The sequence below is a fragment of the Vidua chalybeata genome, chromosome 6 (assembly GCF_026979565.1).
Source record: "Vidua chalybeata isolate OUT-0048 chromosome 6, bVidCha1 merged haplotype, whole genome shotgun sequence".
NCBI lineage: Eukaryota > Metazoa > Chordata > Aves > Passeriformes > Viduidae > Vidua > Vidua chalybeata.
In genome coordinates this window covers 11458321-11479882 of record NC_071535.1, presented here as the reverse complement: position 1 = coordinate 11479882, position 21562 = coordinate 11458321, and the positions used below count along the sequence as shown (strand labels likewise).

At 39.1% G+C, this 21562-nt stretch overlaps 1 protein-coding gene across 2 annotated transcripts; it reads left to right on the top strand.

Moving 5' to 3' along the window:
- The first annotated feature begins 8273 nt into the window (after positions 1-8273).
- On the top strand, positions 8274-19921 carry DLK1 (delta like non-canonical Notch ligand 1). 2 transcript variants are annotated; one of them, XM_053945782.1, is made up of 6 exons: positions 8274-8422; positions 8832-8858; positions 9280-9343; positions 9773-9903; positions 14384-14525; positions 18782-19921. In XM_053945782.1, exons 1-6 carry the CDS (start codon positions 8353-8355, stop codon positions 19521-19523), a joined length of 1176 nt encoding a protein of 391 aa, XP_053801757.1. In that variant the 5' UTR covers positions 8274-8352; the 3' UTR covers positions 19524-19921. The 2 variants fall into 2 exon arrangements, with proteins under 2 accessions (XP_053801757.1, XP_053801758.1); XM_053945783.1 differs by lacking the exon at positions 8832-8858.
- Positions 19922-21562: the final 1641 nt, after the last annotated feature.

Genomic DNA, 21562 nt, shown 5'->3' with positions numbered 1-21562 from the left:
TTCTGTTTGAAGATTCAAAGGGAATAATTGGAAAAATACACATTTGAACAAAATTCCTAAGGATTATTGCACTTGGAAGAGAAATATCATAATTGCGCATACATTCAAATTCACAAGCAATATGCAGATGAAACATTTAATTAGTTTAGAGAAGACCTACAAGAGTGAGCAATGTATAGCTCCCATAGTTCATGCTAGCAGCAATAAAGATTATAGAAGACAAACATAAAAATATCATTGTTCCAAGAACATGAGCACAGAAGATCCATAGTTCATATTAGTTCAGGAAACTGAAAGTGTGCCCACTTCTGACACAAAGAACCAGTATTTCCCTTGCCAATAGCCATCACTGGAAATTCAGAATGCATTTAGTTCCAATTTTTAACATGGCCTGTACCGAATCGCTCCTTTTCTTTTTATGCCTAATTTCTTTCTTCCTCTTTCCCAGTCTGTAGTTCGCACCAACACTGAACCTTATGATTAAGGTTCTTATTATTAAATATAATAATACTAAGAAGAATGAGGGATGCAGAAGACCTAATCATACATACCTGACTTAGCCACAAATGCAAGTTTGATCTAGTTACTTTATTTCTCTGTGCCTCAGCTTCTCTCTCTGTGAAACGGAACCAACAACAAACCAGTGCTTAATTAATTTCTAACGTTAATCTCAAACCATGCTTTATAAAATAATTCCTATCACTCAGCATTCTTTGAACATTAATATGTACTAAGTACTGGATAAACTTCCTAAAGTAGTTAATTTGTTTCATTGAAAATTTTTCACTGAGAATTGCATTCTCAAAGTTATAGATTATCTTAGATCTGACACTAAAATTGCAGGGCAAAAAGTCATGCCTTTTTGTTATGCATAAAGTTTCAGGCCTCCTGACCGCAAGTGTTTACCATCATCAACAATTTAAAATACATTATTGTGGCAACATTAACAAATATTTGTCCTTCACTTGAATATTCTTTCAAGATAAAGCTAGAAGGAAAAAAAAATCCTGGGAAGTGCAGAGCTGACACATGGACTTAACCAAAGGAAACAGGTAGTATATCTTTGTGAAAATTACTTTCTTGATATTACTTGTGTGTAAAGGGTTGACAATTTGCCAATCTCTGTTTTTCTTGGCCTTGATGCTAGACTGAGGGAAAGAGCTTCTGGCTATGGCAAAAAGGACTGTTTCTGGCTTATTCTGCTTTATTATTCCACTCAGATATTCCTCCTGGTTTGGGTTCTTTTTAATTCCCAAATAATTATTTTTATGGCACCAATTGTTATAAAGTCTTATCTTCACATTTACAAGTGGAATGATACTTTTGAGACAGTTTCTTCATGTGTCCCTCACCCAGGAGGAAAAAAATGCATTGATAGAGAAGAGTAGAAATTTTCAAGCAATGGTTATATAATATCCTGTAACAAATTAAAGATTAAATAGACCTAGGAAAAATGCAAGGTAACCATAATAATGCAAATATAATGTAGTTTAGGTTCCATTTTATAGATTAATGATATCATTAGAGAAAGCAATGAAAACCATAATGATAAGACACCGCATTAAAAAAAAGTAGCAGAAGAAAAACTAATTAGAAACAGTATGGAAAAGGAAAGAACTGTACAGCATAGAGATGTTTATAAGAGGGGAGAACTATGAAAAACCCCACTAAATGGGACTATTACAGAGTTAAGCTCAACTGATTTCTAGAATTAGTGTTTGTATATTAAAAAAAAAACAAAAACAAGAAATTTGAGAAAATAAACATGTATTTTGGAGAAAGCTGAACAAAAAACAACCAACCAAACAACACAGGGTAGAGGAATGATCTGGTCTCTTTGTCAGAAGAAGAACAAAGCAAAAACACCAGAAACATTTTTGTCATGTGACGGAATCAGCAGAACATACCCATATGTGAGGGTGTATAAATAACAGCAATGGATCTGTTACAGCTTGTATATAATGGAAGAAAATATAGCATCTTTTCCTTAAAATGGCTCAAAATCAAAGAAAGCACTAAGACTGAAAATAACAGCTTGCTTCTGTAGTTTGCAAAAAAATCCAGCTGAGATCAAGGCAAAATTGAAAACTGAATAGCACCCAGAGTTCTGACAGCAGTAATGAGCCTAGAAAGGCATGTGGATGATTTTTCATTTATTTTTTGCCACCTAAAATCTCCTTCAGGGCCAGTTCAAAGCTATACAACAGCAGGCTCCTCTAAGTATTAGAGTTCAGGTTGAAACTGTTAGTATCAGAACACACTGGAGTTTTCATAGTGCAAAAGTTGTACATTGTCAGAGTACCTCTACTCTGTTTTGATAAATGATGATTTTATAAGATATTTTTCTTCCTGCATTTATTTTTCTGTTATATACTTCCCCTAGATCTGTGTGTTTTCCTGTATATAGCTAGCATAGAGAGAGAGAGAGAGAGAGAGAGAGAGAACTCTTATAAGCACTAAATTTAAATAAATTTTACACATATTCAGATATATATGGCAATGTTTCCTCTTTCTGTATTATTCATATGTGGATAATTTTCCAAAAGACCTGAAAGTGGTTCAATGTTGAATTTCCTCCTCTCTCAAATGTTTAATCCTTGATGGCTCTCTATCATTTCAAACTCCATGAAGATAAAACTCAGCTATTCATTTTGATACATGCCTGTCTCACAGTGAATTGCCCATTTTTCTTTATAAATATCCCTTCCAGCCAGAAGACAGACTAATTTATTCTGTCAGTTTAGAAAACCATAAGAACATTGGGCCTTAATAGAAAGATTGTTTTTCCCTCTCTTGCTTTCTTCCCTTTGTACACACAATCAGCACCTGTCCAGAAATGTAGTCTCAGATCTAGTTATGTTTTATGTAGGAAGTAAAATTATTTTTCTAGCCTCAGTCAAGTACTTAAAAATATATTTTAAGATGCAATACTACTAACAAGGCCAGAAAAATTGTTCTGTTTACTGGCTGACCAGTAAGAATCTACACTTGTATTCACTGCACCAAATCTTTCACACTGCAGGAAAATAAAGCATAACAAGGTGATGTGATTTACAAATTGAACATTATCTGCATCTCCAGGTTGGTATAGCATGTTGGATGTATTGGACATGCTATGATAAAAATTTCTTCATTACCATTGACATCTGTCAGCCTGTCAACTACCTTTTAAAAATCCCTAGGATTCAGGCTTTTTTTAACATCAGTTTTCAAGGGAATCTTTGCCTGACCAAAAGATACACAGGACCATAATCCAAACACCTGCTTCAAGCAATTATGGTTTTATATTAGTCTCCTCATAAGTGCACTTAACATTCCCTTAAAAACACCTAATTAATTATTTTGCCTCTACTCTGGTGACAAATTGTCATACTGTCTGATCAACCTCAGTGTTAGAGGAAAATGTCTATATACCCAGGCTAAATTAATTATTCTTTGGGTACAGTACTGGCCATTACTTCTCTCTACTTCAAGTTCTTGCATTTTTGTCTTTCCTGGTTTCACACATCATGATGGATCTATCTTTTATAATTTCTATGGTTTTATACTAAAAAATCCAATCATGATTCTCACAGTGTCATTTGATGAACACGTTACTCTATAACTCTTTAGGTTATTCTATACTTCAAGAACAGGCAGTCCACTATTACTATATAAAATGACAGTGATATTCTTCCAGATCTTTGAAAAATGCCTTTGCTTAGATTTCTTTAAATACTTAGGATAAGAATTCATTTTTGTTTGCATTAGTGACAGAATCATGGGGTTTTTTAATGTATTTTATTTTATACCTATGGTCCTCCAGTTTCTCAGTTTTATGTGCTGTGAATAGTAGGATGGAAAAACTACTAGAAAAAAAAGGTTTTTGCTGTTGTCTTACTTTGCTTTTTATTAATTATTTTCTTGACCCTGTGTTTTAATTGCTAAGTTGGAGCATCTGACAGAGTAAAGACTTTGAATGTAGAATCTTACTGAATATTTCGAATTTCTACATTTAGGTCTATTTCCTTAAAATATCAAAGCAGAGCTAGACTATGATCTCAGGGATGGCAATATCTCTGACATTCCTCACACAGAGGAAGGAGAAAATCACGTCTATTTTCTGTTCAGCTTTGCTACAGACAGTAGAAAGCTGCTCTAGTGACGGAGGTTTTGCCTCAGTTTTCAGAGCAGCCAAGATTTCATATAATATACTTTCCAAAACAGCTGGCAGAATTCTCTGTGCTATAGTAATTGGGTGATAGATAGCACTGAGCTACTGCTTTGACAATAGTTAGAGAGGGAGGCGGTGAGGATTTTCAGTACTGGGCAAGGGAATGATTTTGGCTTTAACTCCTGTAAATTATTGCTGTATATTTTAGCTCTGCACATTTTGGCTACCAATCCAATGGGGAAAAACTACCATGCTTAAAAAAATATTTTGGCAATCTCTGGTGATAGCTGCAACTTCTGTGTGCAGTGAAATCTATTCTGTGAAGAAAAACTTTCTGGTTTATGCACCCTGATACAGCCAGAACTGGACGAGGTGCCTTCTGCAAGACATCTGCAAGCATTTGCCTGTTGTCTTTTTGAGTGCAGAAACACTTTTCTGAAAAGGGTATGGTGACAGCAGAAGTAATTTCGTATTTTTCTTGTCAGTCACCTGCCAGCACAGTGCACTGAGTCAGCTCACTGAAGAGCCAGAGGCAGTACAAGTCAAGCTGGCTTGGGGGGACAAATGCCACTGTGCATCTGGGACATGGCAGGGGTTAGAGGGAAAGGAAAAAGAGGATGTGCTGCTCAAACCCAGCAAGTTTGTAGGCTGGTTCAGCCCATCTGGCCCCAACACACCTAAGGATTGGACAGCCTTATAGAAAGAGTGAAAAATAGTTCCTTAGGGCTCCAGCTGCATCTGATGAGCTTTCTTCTAATGGACAGCACTAGTCATTGAGTACAAACTTGTAAAACCTGGTAACAGTGCCAGGCAGGTGGCACTGCCCTGTAATTGATATTTTTCCCTTTCTCTTTGCAATATGTATAGAGGTAGTCCAAATTAATAAAAGCTATTTCATCCCATCATGTGAGGTCTCATTTGGTTTATGGTTTCTTTGTGACACTGCTGATAGCCTCAGATTCCAGCTACCAGAGTTTTCAGGAACCCTTAGGAGCTGTAATAACAATTAATTGCTTTGTATTTCTTGTCACTGATTCAGATTCTCCAGCCTCAGATTCTTGCAACAATGAAATAAAAAATGTGACTGTACTTCTCTCCAGTCAAAATGTGTCAGAGTAGTAGGCAAACAGGATATTGGGAGTACAAGAACTCCTAGCCAGGACATCACTTCAAGGATTTCTTGTTGCTTCTGCATTTTCAGACTTTGCAAAGTTCCTTGCACATTGCTGATCAGAAGGATGACCATTTCTGTTTCTATGTTCAATGTACAAGATAAAGTCATTGCCAAGTTAAATTCTCAATCTCAATCTGCCTTTTCCAATATTTCAGTCCTTGAACAAGTTCCTTATTCCTGTCTAAGAATGAAGGATAGTTGTGTGACATTTTCTTGGAACAAATGAAGTATTTTAGTAGGTCTGGACAAGGATCCTTAAAGACTTTTTTCTGGATTCACTTGTTGCTGTCAGTTTCTTGGATGATCTGATGCCCCTGACTCCTATAATCAGTCCCAAAGGAAATCTCCCAAGATTTCCATGAAACTGTCTGTTTCCCAATAGTCACAGTTAGGAGATCATTGGACCAGTGCTTCTCAATCTGTATGCACCATTCAAGTATTTCTGGTGAAGAAATAAGTACAGTCTTTACACCTTGGATGATCTCCATACCCAGACATTTATTACATGAGATTCTTTCCTTTCCAATTTCTACTGGAAAAACCCAAAAAGGTAAAAAAATTAAGGTTATCCTGAGTACAAATCACTAAGATTTGAAACACAGAACACAGTTACTGTAATTTTCAAGAAGCATTGTTGAGACAATGAAGATTTGGATCAGAGTGCTTTTGGCAGTAAACAAGCCAAGTTAAAATGATTTTCAGCTTGGTTTACTCAGGTGGAAGGAGGGGAGAGAAGAGAATTGGCCTGAATTTACAGAATGCTGGGTTTCTGCTTTGAAATTATTTTTGGATTAGTATCTTGGCAGATTCTGTTCCAACAGATAGACTCTGCTCTAAAAGAAAAAGATTATGACCTCTTAGAAATAAAATTAGCAAGTTTTGTTTAGCTAACAGTTGAAGAAAGTGGAAGATATGGGAAGATTAAAATTTTTCCTATTTTCAACAATCTGAGGCATCCCTGAGACACAGGAGAGTAAGAAGTAGAGTTGTTCTAAAAAGTAGGTAGTTTTTGCTTAACAGTGTATCAATTTAAAAAAGCCTGAAAAACAAGAAGAATACAAAAATTCAAGTTTGCAATGGCCATTATAACATTGGGAGAAACAGATTTTCCTAGTGATTTTTTGTAAGAAGTCAGTCTTGAACAATACAGCAGGTATTCAGTAGTTATCTCAGAAAATTGAAGAAATGTGTCATCATATGTCAAAGCCTCTATTTGCAATGCAAATTAGAGAAGATAATTTGACATTGATGAGTGTACGAATAAAACCTATGAATTCTACAGATTCTTTACTCTTAAGGTCTGAAGAAAGAATACAAGGAGAAATTTAGAGGATAGAAGGCAGAAAGATTAAATCTTTCCTTTACTAGTTGGTCGTGGTAATACTGGAATATCACAGAAACCACAGAATGCTTAGAACCCTTTTAACTACCCAGGTTATCTCTTGGTCCAAAAAAAAAAAAAAAGGTGTAATGTAGAGGGGATTCTACATCAGCAAGCAATGAAGTTACCACCTAAAGGAAGAATAAGAACTTCGGACCTATCACAACGTGAGTGTGAACAAATAAATAAGAATAAAAGCAAAGTGAACAAAGAGTTGCCAATATTTACTCTACAGAAACACAGGCACACAGAAGGGCAGAGTAAAGGATTAAGCAGTCATCATTAGCACTCCACATTCTCTAGGGTGCCATTGACAATACCCCAGCAAGGCTTGGTCTAGTGAGTTACAGCAGAAGCTGTGAGGGAAAGTAATTTTTTCAAAACCGTAAATGTTTCAGTAAAAGGAAAGCAAGACAAGCAGAAAAGGCATGGATGCAATCTGTGTCTATGGAGTCAGATAGGCATGGCTTATCTCAGTTACCAAAGCTTCTGGAGAACCTTGAAGAAGCAGTGTCTGCCTCTCACTCCCTGAGTGTTCTCTTTTAACCCAACCCTCATTTTCTACTCTTCCTTTTTCTGTCCTTCACTTCCTCCATTCTTGGTTAAAACTAAAAGGCAGCATTGCTAGTAGCAAACTTTTTCAACCTACGTGAGATCGCTGTCTTGAAATACCACTACATGGACAATCTGAAACTAATGAGTGCTTTCCAGTGTGCATTTTCAAGCACGTAATCTTAAATTAGCTCATTGTAGTTTTCTCACCATAGTGTAAGGATTTCTAGTTGCTTCAGACAAAGGCAGGCAAATTAGTAAATGAGGTCTCGGGGAAGAAAGTACTGCATCGGCAGGCAAAAAACAGGTCCCTCAGGAATCCTAAAAACCGGGCAGAACTTCTTTAAAAGACAACAATGAGCTAGAAAGAACACAAAGAATAAGAAATAGCCAGTCTATTTCCTTAAGGGACAGCACAAAGGAAGAATAAAGAGATATAAAACAGAAATGTACAGTCACAGAATAAAATGCCGAATTTAAAGTGCCTTGTGCAAAAGTAATGCTTTTTCTTGATTTTTTCCGTGACTGCTGAAGGTACACTTTGGGGCGTTTTGGTGGGGTCTTTTTTGAATTCTCAAGCCTCAGAAACAGAACAGTATTATACTTTCCCTGCCTTCGCTGAGTCTTTCCTGAAAGTGTCGGAGCTCTGATGGGAATGACTGAGAATTCTTTAGACTTCTGAAAACAAGCCCCAAATTAGGTCTTTGCGGATAGCCAGACGAAGTTTCAAGGAGACCAGAGGCGTGCTTAACACTCCCCCTCGCCCCAGACCTCCCTTCTCCCGCGCCCCTACAGGATTCCACCGAGCCGAGCTGCTGGAGGTGCTGGAGCTGCCGGAGGTGCTGGAGCTGCCGGAGCAGCTGGAGCTGCCGGACGTGCGCGGCTCCCCGGCGGCGGCGTTGGCCGGGGGCTGCCCGGCCCGGTGGGCAGCTCCCCGCCCGCGGGTGGAGGCGGGCAGCCCTCCCCGCCCTCCGTCCCTCCCTCCTGCCGCCCCGCCCGCCGGAGCCCGGCGGCGCTGCGGGCGGGGGCTGCCGCCTTCCCGGCCCCGCGTCCGCCGAGCCCCGCGGGGAGCGGAGCGGCCCCGGCCCGGCCATGGGGCTGCGCGCCGCCGGCATCCTCGGCTGCTGCTGCCTGCTGCCCCTCGTGCTCCCCGCAGCCCCAGGTAAGGCCGGCGAGGCGAGCGCCGGGACGCCGGGACCCTCTGCCCGCCGGGCTCCGCCGCCGCGGGAGGTGGCGCGGGAGGGGAGGCGACTTGGGAAAGTTTTGGGAGATGACGGGAGCCCTCCCGGAGTCCCTCGGCGGCAAAGGCATCCCCAGCCCTCGCTCCAGCCGGGGATGCTGGTGCCGTCGGGTAGCTTTTCCTTGGCAGCGGACGGAGCGCGTTTCTCCTGCCGTCGGCGCAGGGCGTCAGTGGCCAGCGGGGATCTTTCAGAGGGGCATTGCTTGGTGCAAATGCCTAAGCATGCAGACAAACAAACAAACAAAACAAAAACTGCGACTGAGATCTCTTCTCCTTAACTTGCGTTATTTATGCATGATTTAATAAAAATGGTTATTTTCATCCCATGTAGGGTTGAAGTTAATTCAGCACTTTTATTGTAAGTAGTTTTAAATGGATTTTTTTTTTCTGACTGTAAGTACTTCTGTGTTTCAAGTAGCTCTAAAACAATACATTTGGAGTGGCATGTTGTGAAACAACATCCGTGAATCTGCTCTGACATTAGTCCCTTAAAATGGTTTGTAGGGATATTACATACACTTTTCATGTGCTGAAGTAACTTTATATTCTTCTATGATTAATTCTGTATGTCATTTCACTTCCCCAATAGGAACATTCTATAAAACGTCCCAGATAAGGTTAATTTAAAATTTTACAATGTCAAAATGTGTCTGAAGAAAAGAGAAAAGGAAGATTTTGCAGTCTGGGTTCTTTCAAAACATCCATAATGTGTATAGAACATGATGTGGGGGGTTTTGTGCTGATTTTTCTGGTTTGATGTTATAAATCTCTTCTTCCAGGCGTGAACTGTAAAGCTGGCTGCCATCCAGAGAATGGATTCTGTGAATTTCCCAGTGAATGCAGGTAAAAAATCTGTCAGACAGGGGTATTAGCACAGGAGTGGTCAGCTTCAATAATTTGTAGTCCTGGTAAGAGTGATAGAAACTGAAATTATTTGATCTCTGAAAATATGGAACTGTAATGAAACAGCACTCTATTAGGATACAGTAACTGGAACCATAGAGCATGGATGTTTAGACACCTGTTTAGTTTACTTTTTCCTCTATGAAGTGTTTACATTGATTAGTTGGGTTTTTTTCCTTGCTGAATGAGATTGTTTTCTTCATATAAACGGCTTCTAGTATCCCAGAAGCACTGATGGTATGCTTTTGTTCAAATAGTACAATTTGGTATGCAAAAGTTTATTTATTGTCCCTCAAAAAGGGGGGCATGCTTGTAATTATGTTTATTAAAAATAAACTCTGTTTCTGTCATGTCTTTTATCTCTTTCAGGTGTCAACCTGGCTGGCAGGGTGCACTTTGTAATCAGTGTGTTCCCTTCCCTGGGTGCTTGCACGGCAGCTGTGCCAAGCCCTGGCAGTGCATCTGTGAGGAGGGTTGGGTTGGCAGCCTCTGTGACATAGGTTTGCACATCATTTTCTCTCCTTGAATAAGTGAGGGGAAGCAGCCCCATCTGGTGTTGGAGACATGCTAAGTCCTTCTTGAGAGCTAATTTTAAAATATTGAAAGTTAGCTACAGATAATGAGGAGATTCTGGGCAGCAGCACATAAACCTCAAACTTCTATAATAATTTAGGCAGAAGCAATGCAGTATCTTTTGTAATTGGGCATATGTGTGAGCAAAGTGTAAATTCATTCTATTTTAAACATTAATTATCAGGGTCAAGGCAAACAAACAACTGCTCCCTTCTTGTCATGTAAGCCCTTCTAATTAAAATACAAGTTGTCTTGTATATATTAAATAATTTTAAATATTTATGTAGCACATTTTATATATATATATATATATATATATATATATATATATATATATATATACATACATGCTATTTTCTTAGTACTTCTTGAAAGGAAAACATTGAGCTTATTTTTCTTTACTTAACCTGGTGGTGATCCAGTGAAGTAACATTACTATAACTGAGAAAAAGGTCTTCCTGAACAGGCTGCCATTTCCCCCTCAGGTCAGAGGGATAAGCACAGCTCCATGTGCACTCTCTCACCCTTTGCCAGTCAGAATCAGCCAGCTTAGCATGAGGAAGCTGAAGAATTGGCCTTTGTTGAGATGGTTTATTTTGGCTGACACAGGCAAATGTTCAGTCAGAGAGATCTGTGGATGGAAACCACATGAGCATCCAGGAGCATGCGCTGCGCAGCCCACACAGCTGCAGCTGCGAGAGGACAAATGTCCAGGGTTTTGCTGGTATATGGCTTATAATTGATACAGCATGCATGAGCTCTCCAATACATAGCCAAAGTGGTGATTGATGACAGTTTGAACTGCATAAGGTTTTCAAGATGACTAAAAGAATCAGAGGGGTTTAGGTAGGTCACATCCTTGCAGTGACATGGAATTTAGTGCAAGGTTCTCAGGTATTACTCATTTACTCATCAGGTTTTGCAGCCTGCACTCGCTGGCTGCACGCATGAGCAGTGAGAGGCTTCCTAAAGTCAGTCCTGGTATGTTTGCAGGACGTGTGGTAGCAGTGATGACATCTGTGGTGCAGATGTGACTCTAAACTCTCAGATGTTGTTCTGGACACATCTCACAAATGATACCTGAGACAGACACCTAGATTATCATTACAGTTAATGAGGAGGAATGAGTCCTTCTCTGACCTACATTCAGAGATTTCTAAAGCTACACAGAACAATCTCCCCTCTGCCACCTTAGAAGGCTCGGTTCTGTTGCTTATCATTGAACACAAAGTTTCACGTTTTTAAAGGTAGCATCTTCACAGCTACTTCTAAAAGCTTTAATTGCATAGCTGAACTTCTTAGTATTAATATATCTTTGCAATTTTGAGCCTTGCAATGTTTGCCTCTTGCAATTGCGACTTATGATGCAAAAGAATGCATTGAAAATTGAACCCACGTCTTTATGAAAAAACATTATTTTAACATATATTCATTAAAGTAGTCCTATAATACCAGAAAGGGTATCCCTTGCTTAAGTGCAGGAACTATTCTTTCTCTCAACACTCAGAGTGATCTCAGAGTCTTCTTTGCCGATCTGAATTTAGATCCCCATGAAGAGCTGCCGAGAATTTTCAGCCAAAAGGATAACTATTTTGTCATCTGCAGCAATGTTATGTTGATAGTCTTTCATCTCAGTGGTTTTATCTACTCTAAATGCATTGCTTGCCATAAGGGATCAAGAGAAGGGTGCTCCTCCTCATCTTGTTGCTACTGGAAAGTTGATAGAAATTGTTATCCTGACCCAATAAAGCACTGAAACCTCATGGGGTTATTGCTCAGTCCCTGATCCCATCTTCCTCTGCCAAAAGTTGGTGTCAGTTTCCTGCCTGTATAAAGTCATTACAGGTAGCTACAGTTAATTTACAGATTTACAGGTCTCATTAAATGAAACTTGATCAGATTAGGGAACAGTAAGGAAAAACCTAGAATGGAAAACCGTGGAAGGATCTGAGGTGCATTGGCCACTACAAAAAACTGAAATATTTCTAAAATAGAGATCTAGTCTTAGCAGCTTATTTGCTTGCTAAGCATGGGAGGAAAAAAGATTATTTGGACTGGTGATGACACCTCTTCTGTTTTGTAGAAAAGTTAGAACATGTATATGATCTCCTTGTCTTTGAAGATCATGGAACTTCCTTTCTGTAGTAGTTGTAGATCACCAGCTGGTTTGATAATGCCTCTGATTGTGTGGCTGTTTTTAATACAGTCAGCCTACTTCTCAGTTTAGGCCAAGAATGACCTTCCTAGTAATTTAGAGACATGCAGGTTATGGGTTGGGCTTGATCCACTGTAAACACGTAGGGCAGAATCAGTGGTAGCATTTGTGACTATTATTGCCAGCCACATGGACAGACAAGGCACTTGAAGGAAAACATCTGTGAGTTGTTCTTGGTGTTAACACTGCTGGTTAACCTATTTGCAATGGAGCCTGTCCAATTGGCTCCATGATGCCATGACAGCTTCTCATCTTGTGGAAACACAGCCTTGAAATCCAGTGTGTGAACCCCTGGAACTAGGCTGCACAAAACAGATTTTCCCTCTGCAGCTGATATACACTGCACAGTACAGGAACTACATCAAACACTGACCATAACAAAGGGAAAATCAATTGAGTCAATTTGTTACCAGGAAAAAAATGACAGCCCAGTGAGAGTGTTTGATCCAGCTTGCTAAATCAGATCTGTCAGCCTGTCACCCCTGGCTGTGCCTACACAGTCGTGTTAACGGGTCCATGACCTCCTACTGGAATCCTGGCCTCAATTTGGCTAAAAAGCCAACATACAGTGTGAGCTGGGAGTAAATTGTCCTACTTGTCACCAGACTGCTTTGCCAAGGCCACATGTTGGCAAACTCATCAGAGAGTACAGATGGAGTCTCTAATGCCTGTGCTATGAATGCATGAGACAGGGGCCAAAAATTGTCCTGTGACAAACTACCACTGAGCATATCTTCCTCATAAAAACACTCAGTGATTGCTTAATGTGCTGCAGCATGACAGCTTCGTTTGATGGAACTATTAATTATGGATAATATGATTGAGGCCACTCATAATATATGTATAAATGTAAATATATGTATAAATGTAACATCCTGTTTTTGCATTTTCATCTCAGTTATCACTTTGGTGGTTGTCCTTTTGAGAGTTGAAATACAATAGACAAAAGGGGCTCATTGAGGCTATTTCTGTATTATGTTTTAAAAGAACCTGGTACAACAGCCTTTTAAGATGTATTTTAAAATTAAATACCTGACGTCAATTATTGACAGTAATGTATATATATATATCTACACACCCATTAATATATGTATTTCAGAGAGTTTCCATGCTCCTGCATCAAAGTTCATGTTTTCTCCTCCATCAAAGTACATGCTTTATTAGCTGCCTTTAGAGTCTGTGAAAATAGCTGGCAAACAACACTGGTTCAAAAAGCATTCAAGATTATTTTGGTCCTTGTGAAAATTGGAGTTTTTACTCAAAGTGCATGCTAAGTTGTCTTGCAAGGAGAACAGGCTAATGCATTAGGAAATAGAACCTTTTATCCAGGGAAGATTGTATTTGAAGGCTTAAGGCTGTTGTTTTCTGTGGTTAAAATTTTGCAGTACCTTATGATACCATCTAAATTTCATGTTTTGCTGTGGGAAGTAAAATATAAACGCCCTTAAATCCCTTTTCATCTTCTTAGAAAGTGTGTATGTGTATATGTGAAACATCAAATACCTTCCAGTCAGCACTTCTCTGCAGCTGCTGCAGTAGCTTGCTAAAATATGCACTTGTTTGTTTATTTCATTTTAATTATTTTAAAAATTCAGTAATCATTTGAGTGGGAAGTGGCTCAGCAGGGCAATTGCAAAGAAAATGAGATGTGTGACTTTGGGTCCAGACATCATACAGCTCTGTGTTCTGGTACAGTTATATAAGGGTTGAATGTAGCCCAGCCAAAAGATGAAATTTTAACAGATTTTTTTTTTAAATTGCTGATCTCTGTTTTTATGAAACATTTCTTCATAAGCACATAATGACATGGGCAGGGAGCAGGGAAAATTCCCCTTTCCTGATTGCTTTATCAGAATTCTGCTCATGGAGAAGCCAAGATTGTGAAAGTATGGCTAGACTATCTAGAAGTTCTTTATCCCATACTATTGTTTTATTTCTAAGACTAGTTATTTATAGAATGGAGCAATTGAAACACATTTTGCAAGCAGGAGCTAGAAAGAGAGAAATAAGCTGGAGTTGTTGCAATGGTTGAACAGTCTGAACTCCATTTTAACAAAGGGGGGGAATAGATCGGAATATATAAAATGCAGGTTGAAGTATTGTTAAAGCTATATTTTATTTGAAGTATTGTATACCATTTACTAACTTTTTCTCATTAGATTAATCAAGCCCTGTTGGGTATTCTTAAACAGATATTCACCCATGTTCAGCAAAGCCCTGCACCAATAATTCAACGTGTATAGAGACTGGTGATGGAGGATATATTTGTCTGTGTGCCCAGGGATTTACGGGAAAAAACTGCCATCTCAAGAAAGGACCCTGCATTATTAATGGGTAAATATTGATTTCTGACATGCATTTAAAATCTACACTTCTATTATTCAGAATTCTTTGCTAAGTGGAAGTATATCTGTGTTAAAATACACAATGCTTCTGATAGTTGCTGATATTATCAAACTGCAAATCTGATCTATTAATATTGTAAAGACTTAACAGGTTATCTGTGTGGCTTTCTATGCACAATCTGAGTATTAAAAGTGCTGATTTGCACATTTTTTTGTGGTGAATGTATGCCTTCTCATGATTTTTGTAAACAAACTTGAAGTGCTTCCCATCTCACCTCTAGTGAGGGATAATTTATACACAACCAAATAAGAACAGTAGTTAGCACAGAAGCATAAAAACACCTAGCCCACCAGTCTGTCCTTTTTTCTTAACCAGCATATGATAATATGCCCATGGTTAACTGAAGGAGACAATCTCAGTTGCATCACAACAGGGAAATCATTGCTCTCTATTCTTTTAAAGAAATGAGACATTAAGAACAGCAGTGCCAGTAGGTTGAGAGAGGTGATCCCTCCCCTTTGCTTAGTCTTGCTGGGGCACCTCTGGAGTACTGGGTCCAGTTCTGGGCTACTCAATATAAAAAGGACACAGCCATACTGGAGTGAGTCCAGTGAAGGGCCATGGATATGATTAAAGAATGGGAACATCTCTCCTATAAAGGGATACTGAGAGCTGGGTCATTTAGCCTGGAGTAAAGCAGGCTCTGAGGAGCTTGTCCGTTGTGTATGAGTACCTGATGGGGGAAGCAAAGATGACAGAGCCAGACTTCTCATACAGGTGCTCAATGAAAGGTCAAGAGGCAATGGGCACAGGCTAAAGAACTTCCAGAAAGGTCACTAGTAGAACTGCTTGAAAAAAGGAAGACCTTTTGGTGCTAGAGAAAATGTGAATTGGGGTTTCTGTTTGAATCTAGAAGCATCTGCTGTTTTCTCGCTCATCAAAGTTCTGATCCCATAAACATACAGAATGCCTTTATGGTGGATACAAACTTGGTAAAACTATGACCCTAAAATCACAGTTTTCTTTTAGGAGATTGCCTTCTTGCTCTCTAGCTCTATATGGATACCCTTTGGTTCTCTTTTTGCTCAGCAATAGATAATTATGAGTATTCAGATCTACCTTATGACTGAATCTTCCTGAAGACTTGGACACGCTTGTTTAAGGAACATTAACACCTCTCGCTCTCTCTGGCAAGAATTGCCATTCTTTCACAATTTCATGTCATTAGAATTTTTTTGTCATCACCTTTATTTGGGGGATACTCTCACAGTTTTTTCTGGGTTTACTTTCAGCCTCTAAGATAGCTACTCTGATTTGCCTACTTTTCTTCATTGACAATGAGAAAATTTAAGTTCCTTGAAAGAGCCATGACTCACATCCAAGCTACTTGCCTAAAATGGGGGATGTGAATAGGTTTTTCTGATTTTCACCTGTAGACCAAATAATTCAGTAATTCAGTGTGGACATATATACTAGATATCCCAAAAAACAGGTGAGTTCCAAAAATACAGCATCAACAAAATAACACAGATTAGTTTCATGTGCTTCCTTAAACACCTTATGGTTTTAAATTGCTGAAACTTTTTTTTTTTTTTTTTTTTTTTTGTGTTGGCACTCTGTTTTTAGACTGAATGCTGATGAACTAGCCTGGAAATCATGAACCATTTTTCTGAAGAAAGCACATACTTGAAACAGTGATTCTTTTTCTCTAGGAAGCTGTCTTCTTCAGGAAAATTAGCAGCAGGCTCTGCAGATCTGCATTCATTTAAAAAAGACAACTGTTGTCAGCATAAGCACTCCATGTCTGCTAGTAATTCACGGTCCACCAGAGAGTGCATCCCATATCATAGAGAGAGACCTCATCAGATGGTGTCATTTTGTTCACATCTCACTTCCTCTCAGTTCCTCTCTACCTCAGTGGTAATGTTAAAAATGTTGATATTACTGAGCCTTACTGCTGGCTTCTTAGTTAATATTCACAGATGGAACCAGGACAATTCTCAAATCAAAGTGTTTATTCTAGTCTGTTCACATGTATCTGCATTAGTGACCTCTGTGTGATGTTTTGAGATTTCTGCTTTGAAGCAGAGCAATGAGTGGTACTTTCTAAAAAAAGAAAACAGACTATCTGGAAAGCAAAGAATGGTACGGAATGCTTCCTACAACTAACCCTTCATGTGCTACACCTTGCTGTGTTAAATGCCAACAATGCAAAGTAGAAGAATTTATTCAAGGAAATTAATATTGGGACTTTTTTTATCTAAACATATTTAAATTAGGCAAATTCAACTCTGTTCGTAATAAATTAAAAAAAAAATTCAAAATTCTGCATTTTTCCCCTTAACTGTTTTCTTTTTAATTTCAATATTTTACATTTCTGAAAATTTCAGAAAAAGGTTTACACTTATGTTCTCCAGCAATTTCTTCCCATTTCCCTAGAAAGTACTGGGATTCAGCCCAGCCCTGAAGGTTCAAACTTCTACACATTTTCATTGGACAAACCAGCTTGTCCAATTTTCCATGGGACCCATAAAGCTAAGGGAATGTGCTAGGTTCTCCAGGACAGCCATAACCCCTGAAGGACCGTATAACTCCAATTTCCATATTTTGCTTAAAAAGACATAGTGGCTGGTTAATATGTTGAAATTCCTTACCTCAAGTTATTGCTAACCATGTCTATGTCAAAGCCCAGTTTTGCTTTCCTAATACTGCTCCCAGACTTCCAATATGTTCTTTTAGTGCTTTTTTTTTACCCAGCCAACATCTAAAGTGAAAAACAGTACTAGAGGAAGCTCTAGTAATGTGGAATTTGGAAGCTGCAGAAAACAGACACATGATTCTTCTGCCAGAATGTTCAGTCTCTCCTGATGGGTGACTGCTGAGTGTTTCAGTCCCCAGTGGAGCTGGACGTGCTTGGAGCAATCTCTACCAAAGGTAGTCCCAGAGCAGTGGCAACTAGCCCAGCCTTGTTCTGACCAGTGATCAGGGACCATTTGTAGTCAGGAGCTTATACCTCTTTCACAGTCATCTCAGCCAGACATCAACAGATCTTGTAAATCTCTGTGTCCCACCATGGAATTCCATTACAGCCTGTTGCTACTGACTGCTGCATATGTGAAATGTCTGCATCTGAAGCTGTGATGTTCATTATCCCCGGGACTTTGCCCTGGAAGTGGGGGGCCTTAAATAACAGTTTGGACTTTTCAGCTATCATATAGTGCTGTGCTATAAGTCTTCAGGGATACATAAGTATTCAGAAAAGTTTTGTCAAAGAGGCTTGTCCTAAACTTTGCCTAGACTTTCATTTTTTACAAAGTGTGTTTTAAAAGCTTTGCTGATATGTGATGAACTGCCATGAAAGTGGGGTTTGAGGTTTGTTTGTAACCTTTGTCAGCCAGCAGGGACAGCTAAACACCAAGTGCACTTTGCATAGATCACCTGAACTGACATTTGTGCCAGTCAGTGGTGGCCTCATCTTTTGGCATTACACTCAGTAAGGCATAGCTGCATTGTAAATATAGAAAAGATCTCCCAGTTTATTTATGTCACCTAAAACATATTAGCTACTAGCTGGGAAGTACTAAAAGAGTTTGTAGAAATACTTGGTTTCTTATGGTCCTGCTCTCACATTACATCTGTCTTTGCCCGGGCTGAAATTCTCTCATTGATATTTTTTATTATAATTGTATCTATCAAAAATTTTGGCTAAACAGCAGTTTATAGGAAAATATCTGTTTGCTTCTAAATTGTTTTTGTCATGGAAGGCAGAATAAAAACAACCAGCTTTATGCCTAGCTGCTATGGCACTGTTTTGCTCTGCCAATACAATATATAGATTATTTTAGGAATAATCAGGTAGAAAGGAAGCAGCCATGGCTGCTCATGTCTTTGTTCTCTCTTGTCTGAGTAGTTTCTCAGCTAAATAGCTCCAAGCATATAAAAATAGTGAGAAGCTTAATTTGAATAAATGTTTGAAATAATTTAAAATCTCTTCACAGCTCTTTGGGTTGAATTTATATGCTGGTGTACTAATCCTGCCCAAAGGGTCAGCAGAAGATATTATAATCTGTATTGACAAAGCTGTTGAACAAACTCATTCTTTATTCAGCTTCACTGATTTTAGTGGATTTGCATTTGGAATTGGCTCTTCTAAAGAAAACCAGATCTTTTTATTATATAAAGTGTTTCCTAATAGTTTCTTGCTTTGGACTTCATTTTGTCTCTGTGTTTGTTATGTATCCTAGTTCTCCCTGCCAGAATGGAGGAACATGCATTGATGACAATGGTTTTGCACCCCATGCTTCCTGTCTGTGCCCTTCTGGTTTTGCTGGCAACTTCTGTGAAATAGATAGAGACGACTGTGAGTCCAGCCCATGTGAGAATGGAGGAACATGTACAGATGTTGGTGTGGGTTTCAGCTGTTCTTGTCCCCATGGCTATACAGGAAAGCTCTGCAGCAGCCGTGTCACATTCTGTGCAAGTGGCCCATGTGAGAATGGAGGGACTTGCAGTGAGCATCCCCAGGGAGGGTTCGAGTGCATCTGTAAACCAGAGTTTGTTGGCATGACCTGCAAACATCCCAGCAAAAACACAAGTCTCTCTGGAATGAATATGGAGACAAAGCATATGCAGAATTACAAGCCACCCTCAAAAGCTCACCATAGATCAGTGCATCAACAACAAGAAATTCTGAAAATAACAGTGAAAGAAACAATTCAAAATGCAGATCCCTTTCTGAGTAGAAGCCAGGTGATATGTTTTGTTGTGCTGGGCTTGCTTACGTGTCTTGTTGTCTTAGGTACAACTGGGATTGTTTTTTTTTCAAAATGTGAAATGTGGCTTGCTAATGCCAAATATAGTCATCTCCTGCGCAAGAAAAAGAACTTTTTTCTGAAGTCTAACAATGGGGAAAATCTCTCAGTTAATATTATCTTCCCAGAGAAGATCAAATTGACTAATTACACTAAGAACTACACTGCCATCTAGGCCCTCGAAAGCCAAGCAGCATCTTGCAACTTTTCATAGCAATATGTAAAATTTGTTGCCTGTGTTTGGCCTCAGTATTTGTGTGTATATTTGCTGTAAATTGTTCTGAGTGATAATGAAGAAATGTAATGATCTGTCTTACTAAGGATTTTTTCATTCCCCAAAATAAAAGGTTAAAAAAAAATAAGGATTAAAAAGCAAGGAATGTTATTTTGATTTCTCTTCAAGGCAGCTACTTTTTGTAAAATAAAAAATAAGATCACTGGAACTGTATTGCAGCTTTCTGATCTTGTGCATAGTTCATTTGGCAAGTACAGTACTTGCAAATTACTCAGTAATGCTTTTTTTTTTTTTTTTTTTAAATAAACAGCAGTTAAGGGCTATACTTGTTTATTTATTCATTTCTAATCCTTACTCTACAGCAAAGTCCGCAACAAGTGTCCATGCTGAACTCATTTGCTATCTGATAAAGGCTTTAGAAATTGCAACCAGCAGGAGCAAATTCACACTGATAGCTCACCTATTCAGTCACTGTTGCTATTTTTACATACTTATAAGAGAGATTCTGTAGAATCTTAGGGGTCTTTGGGATATTAATTTCAGGTTAAAGGTCTCTTGCTTGAAATCCTGCATCTATAAATTGTTCTATTTATCTATTTTAAAATGTTAAAAAGGTGTTCAATGTCTTTCTTTTTAGAGACCTAGTAGAGATTAAAGGATCAGATTCTGACTTTTCTATAAATACTCCTTAAAGATCTCTGCTGAGTGAAGTATCCTTCATAACTTTGTCGTGGGGAGAAAGGAAAAGATGTCACGTGTCACCTGAAATAGGACAGCTGCTTTTAATTCTTCACTTCTGCTTTTTCTGTCACATTTCAAGGAGAGGACAAGGTTTTCAAGAATCAAAAGCAACAGTGACAAACAGGCAAAGGGTCGTGAAAGCAATAAAATTGTCAGGGACCTGAGGGCATTAATAAGTCTTAACCTCCCTGAGGAGTCTCACCTGGGGGTCTCACCCACCTCCTGTTTGGGTCAGCCCAGTACTGCTGGTTCTGGTCTGAGCTGTGCTGTAACCACGCTGGGCTCCACCTCTGCTTGCACTTGGTCCTTGGACTACCTACTGTAGGTAGCCCATCTGCTGAAAGGACCTTTGGGACCTGTGCTCCAGCCCTGTCTCTGGCTCTGTCTGCTTTTGCTGCTGCCAGGAGCCCATGGTTGGCCCCTGGAGCTGGTTCATCACCTGCTGTGTCTGGAACTGCCAATGGGCCCCGTTAGGAGCACCAGCTCCGGCCACGTGTTCAGCTTCTGTGAGCCTGTGGGGTTGGTGAGGCCACGGCTCTGTCCCACCCTGGGCATGACCCTCCCGGCCCTCCCAGCTTTTTCCTAAATGGCCAGCCTGATACTGACTGCTCCCTGTAAACAAAACAATCAAAAGAAAAAAAACCACTAAAACAACAAAACCAATCACTTCCAACAGCAGTGCCTAAAGGTGTCTTTAACTGCAGTTTTGTAACAATTTATTTCCCCAGCCACCCTAGATAGGAATGATTAGCAGCTTCTTCTCAGCTCTCATAACTATGCTATTCCCAAATCCATTAACAGCTGCTCAATTAAAAAAAAGCCTTAAAGCACATACATGGCATTATAATAGGATTTTTTTTGTTAATATCTCTCTGAATTGCTACAAGTATATAGCAAGTTTGCTGTTGATAATATCTGCACATATCATAGTATTACGATGTAGTGCTAAGAGGAAAAATTATATTCAGATACTACTGTGGGAGATGTTGAATTCCAGATAACAGGGTGAAAATTTTAAATGAAGAAGATGCTCCTTCTCAAAGCTCTTGTTGAAAAGTCAAACATTTATCAAACCTAGTAACTTTTCAGCCAGCTGTAGTGAAGTTTGAAGAAGACTTAGAAACCCAGATGAATGTAAAACTGGGTAAGCAGGGTTGAATTTTAAGCCATGAAACATGAGTCTTAGGAGTTGACACACTTCTCTTAAACCAATATATTTCAAACATATAATTCAGTAT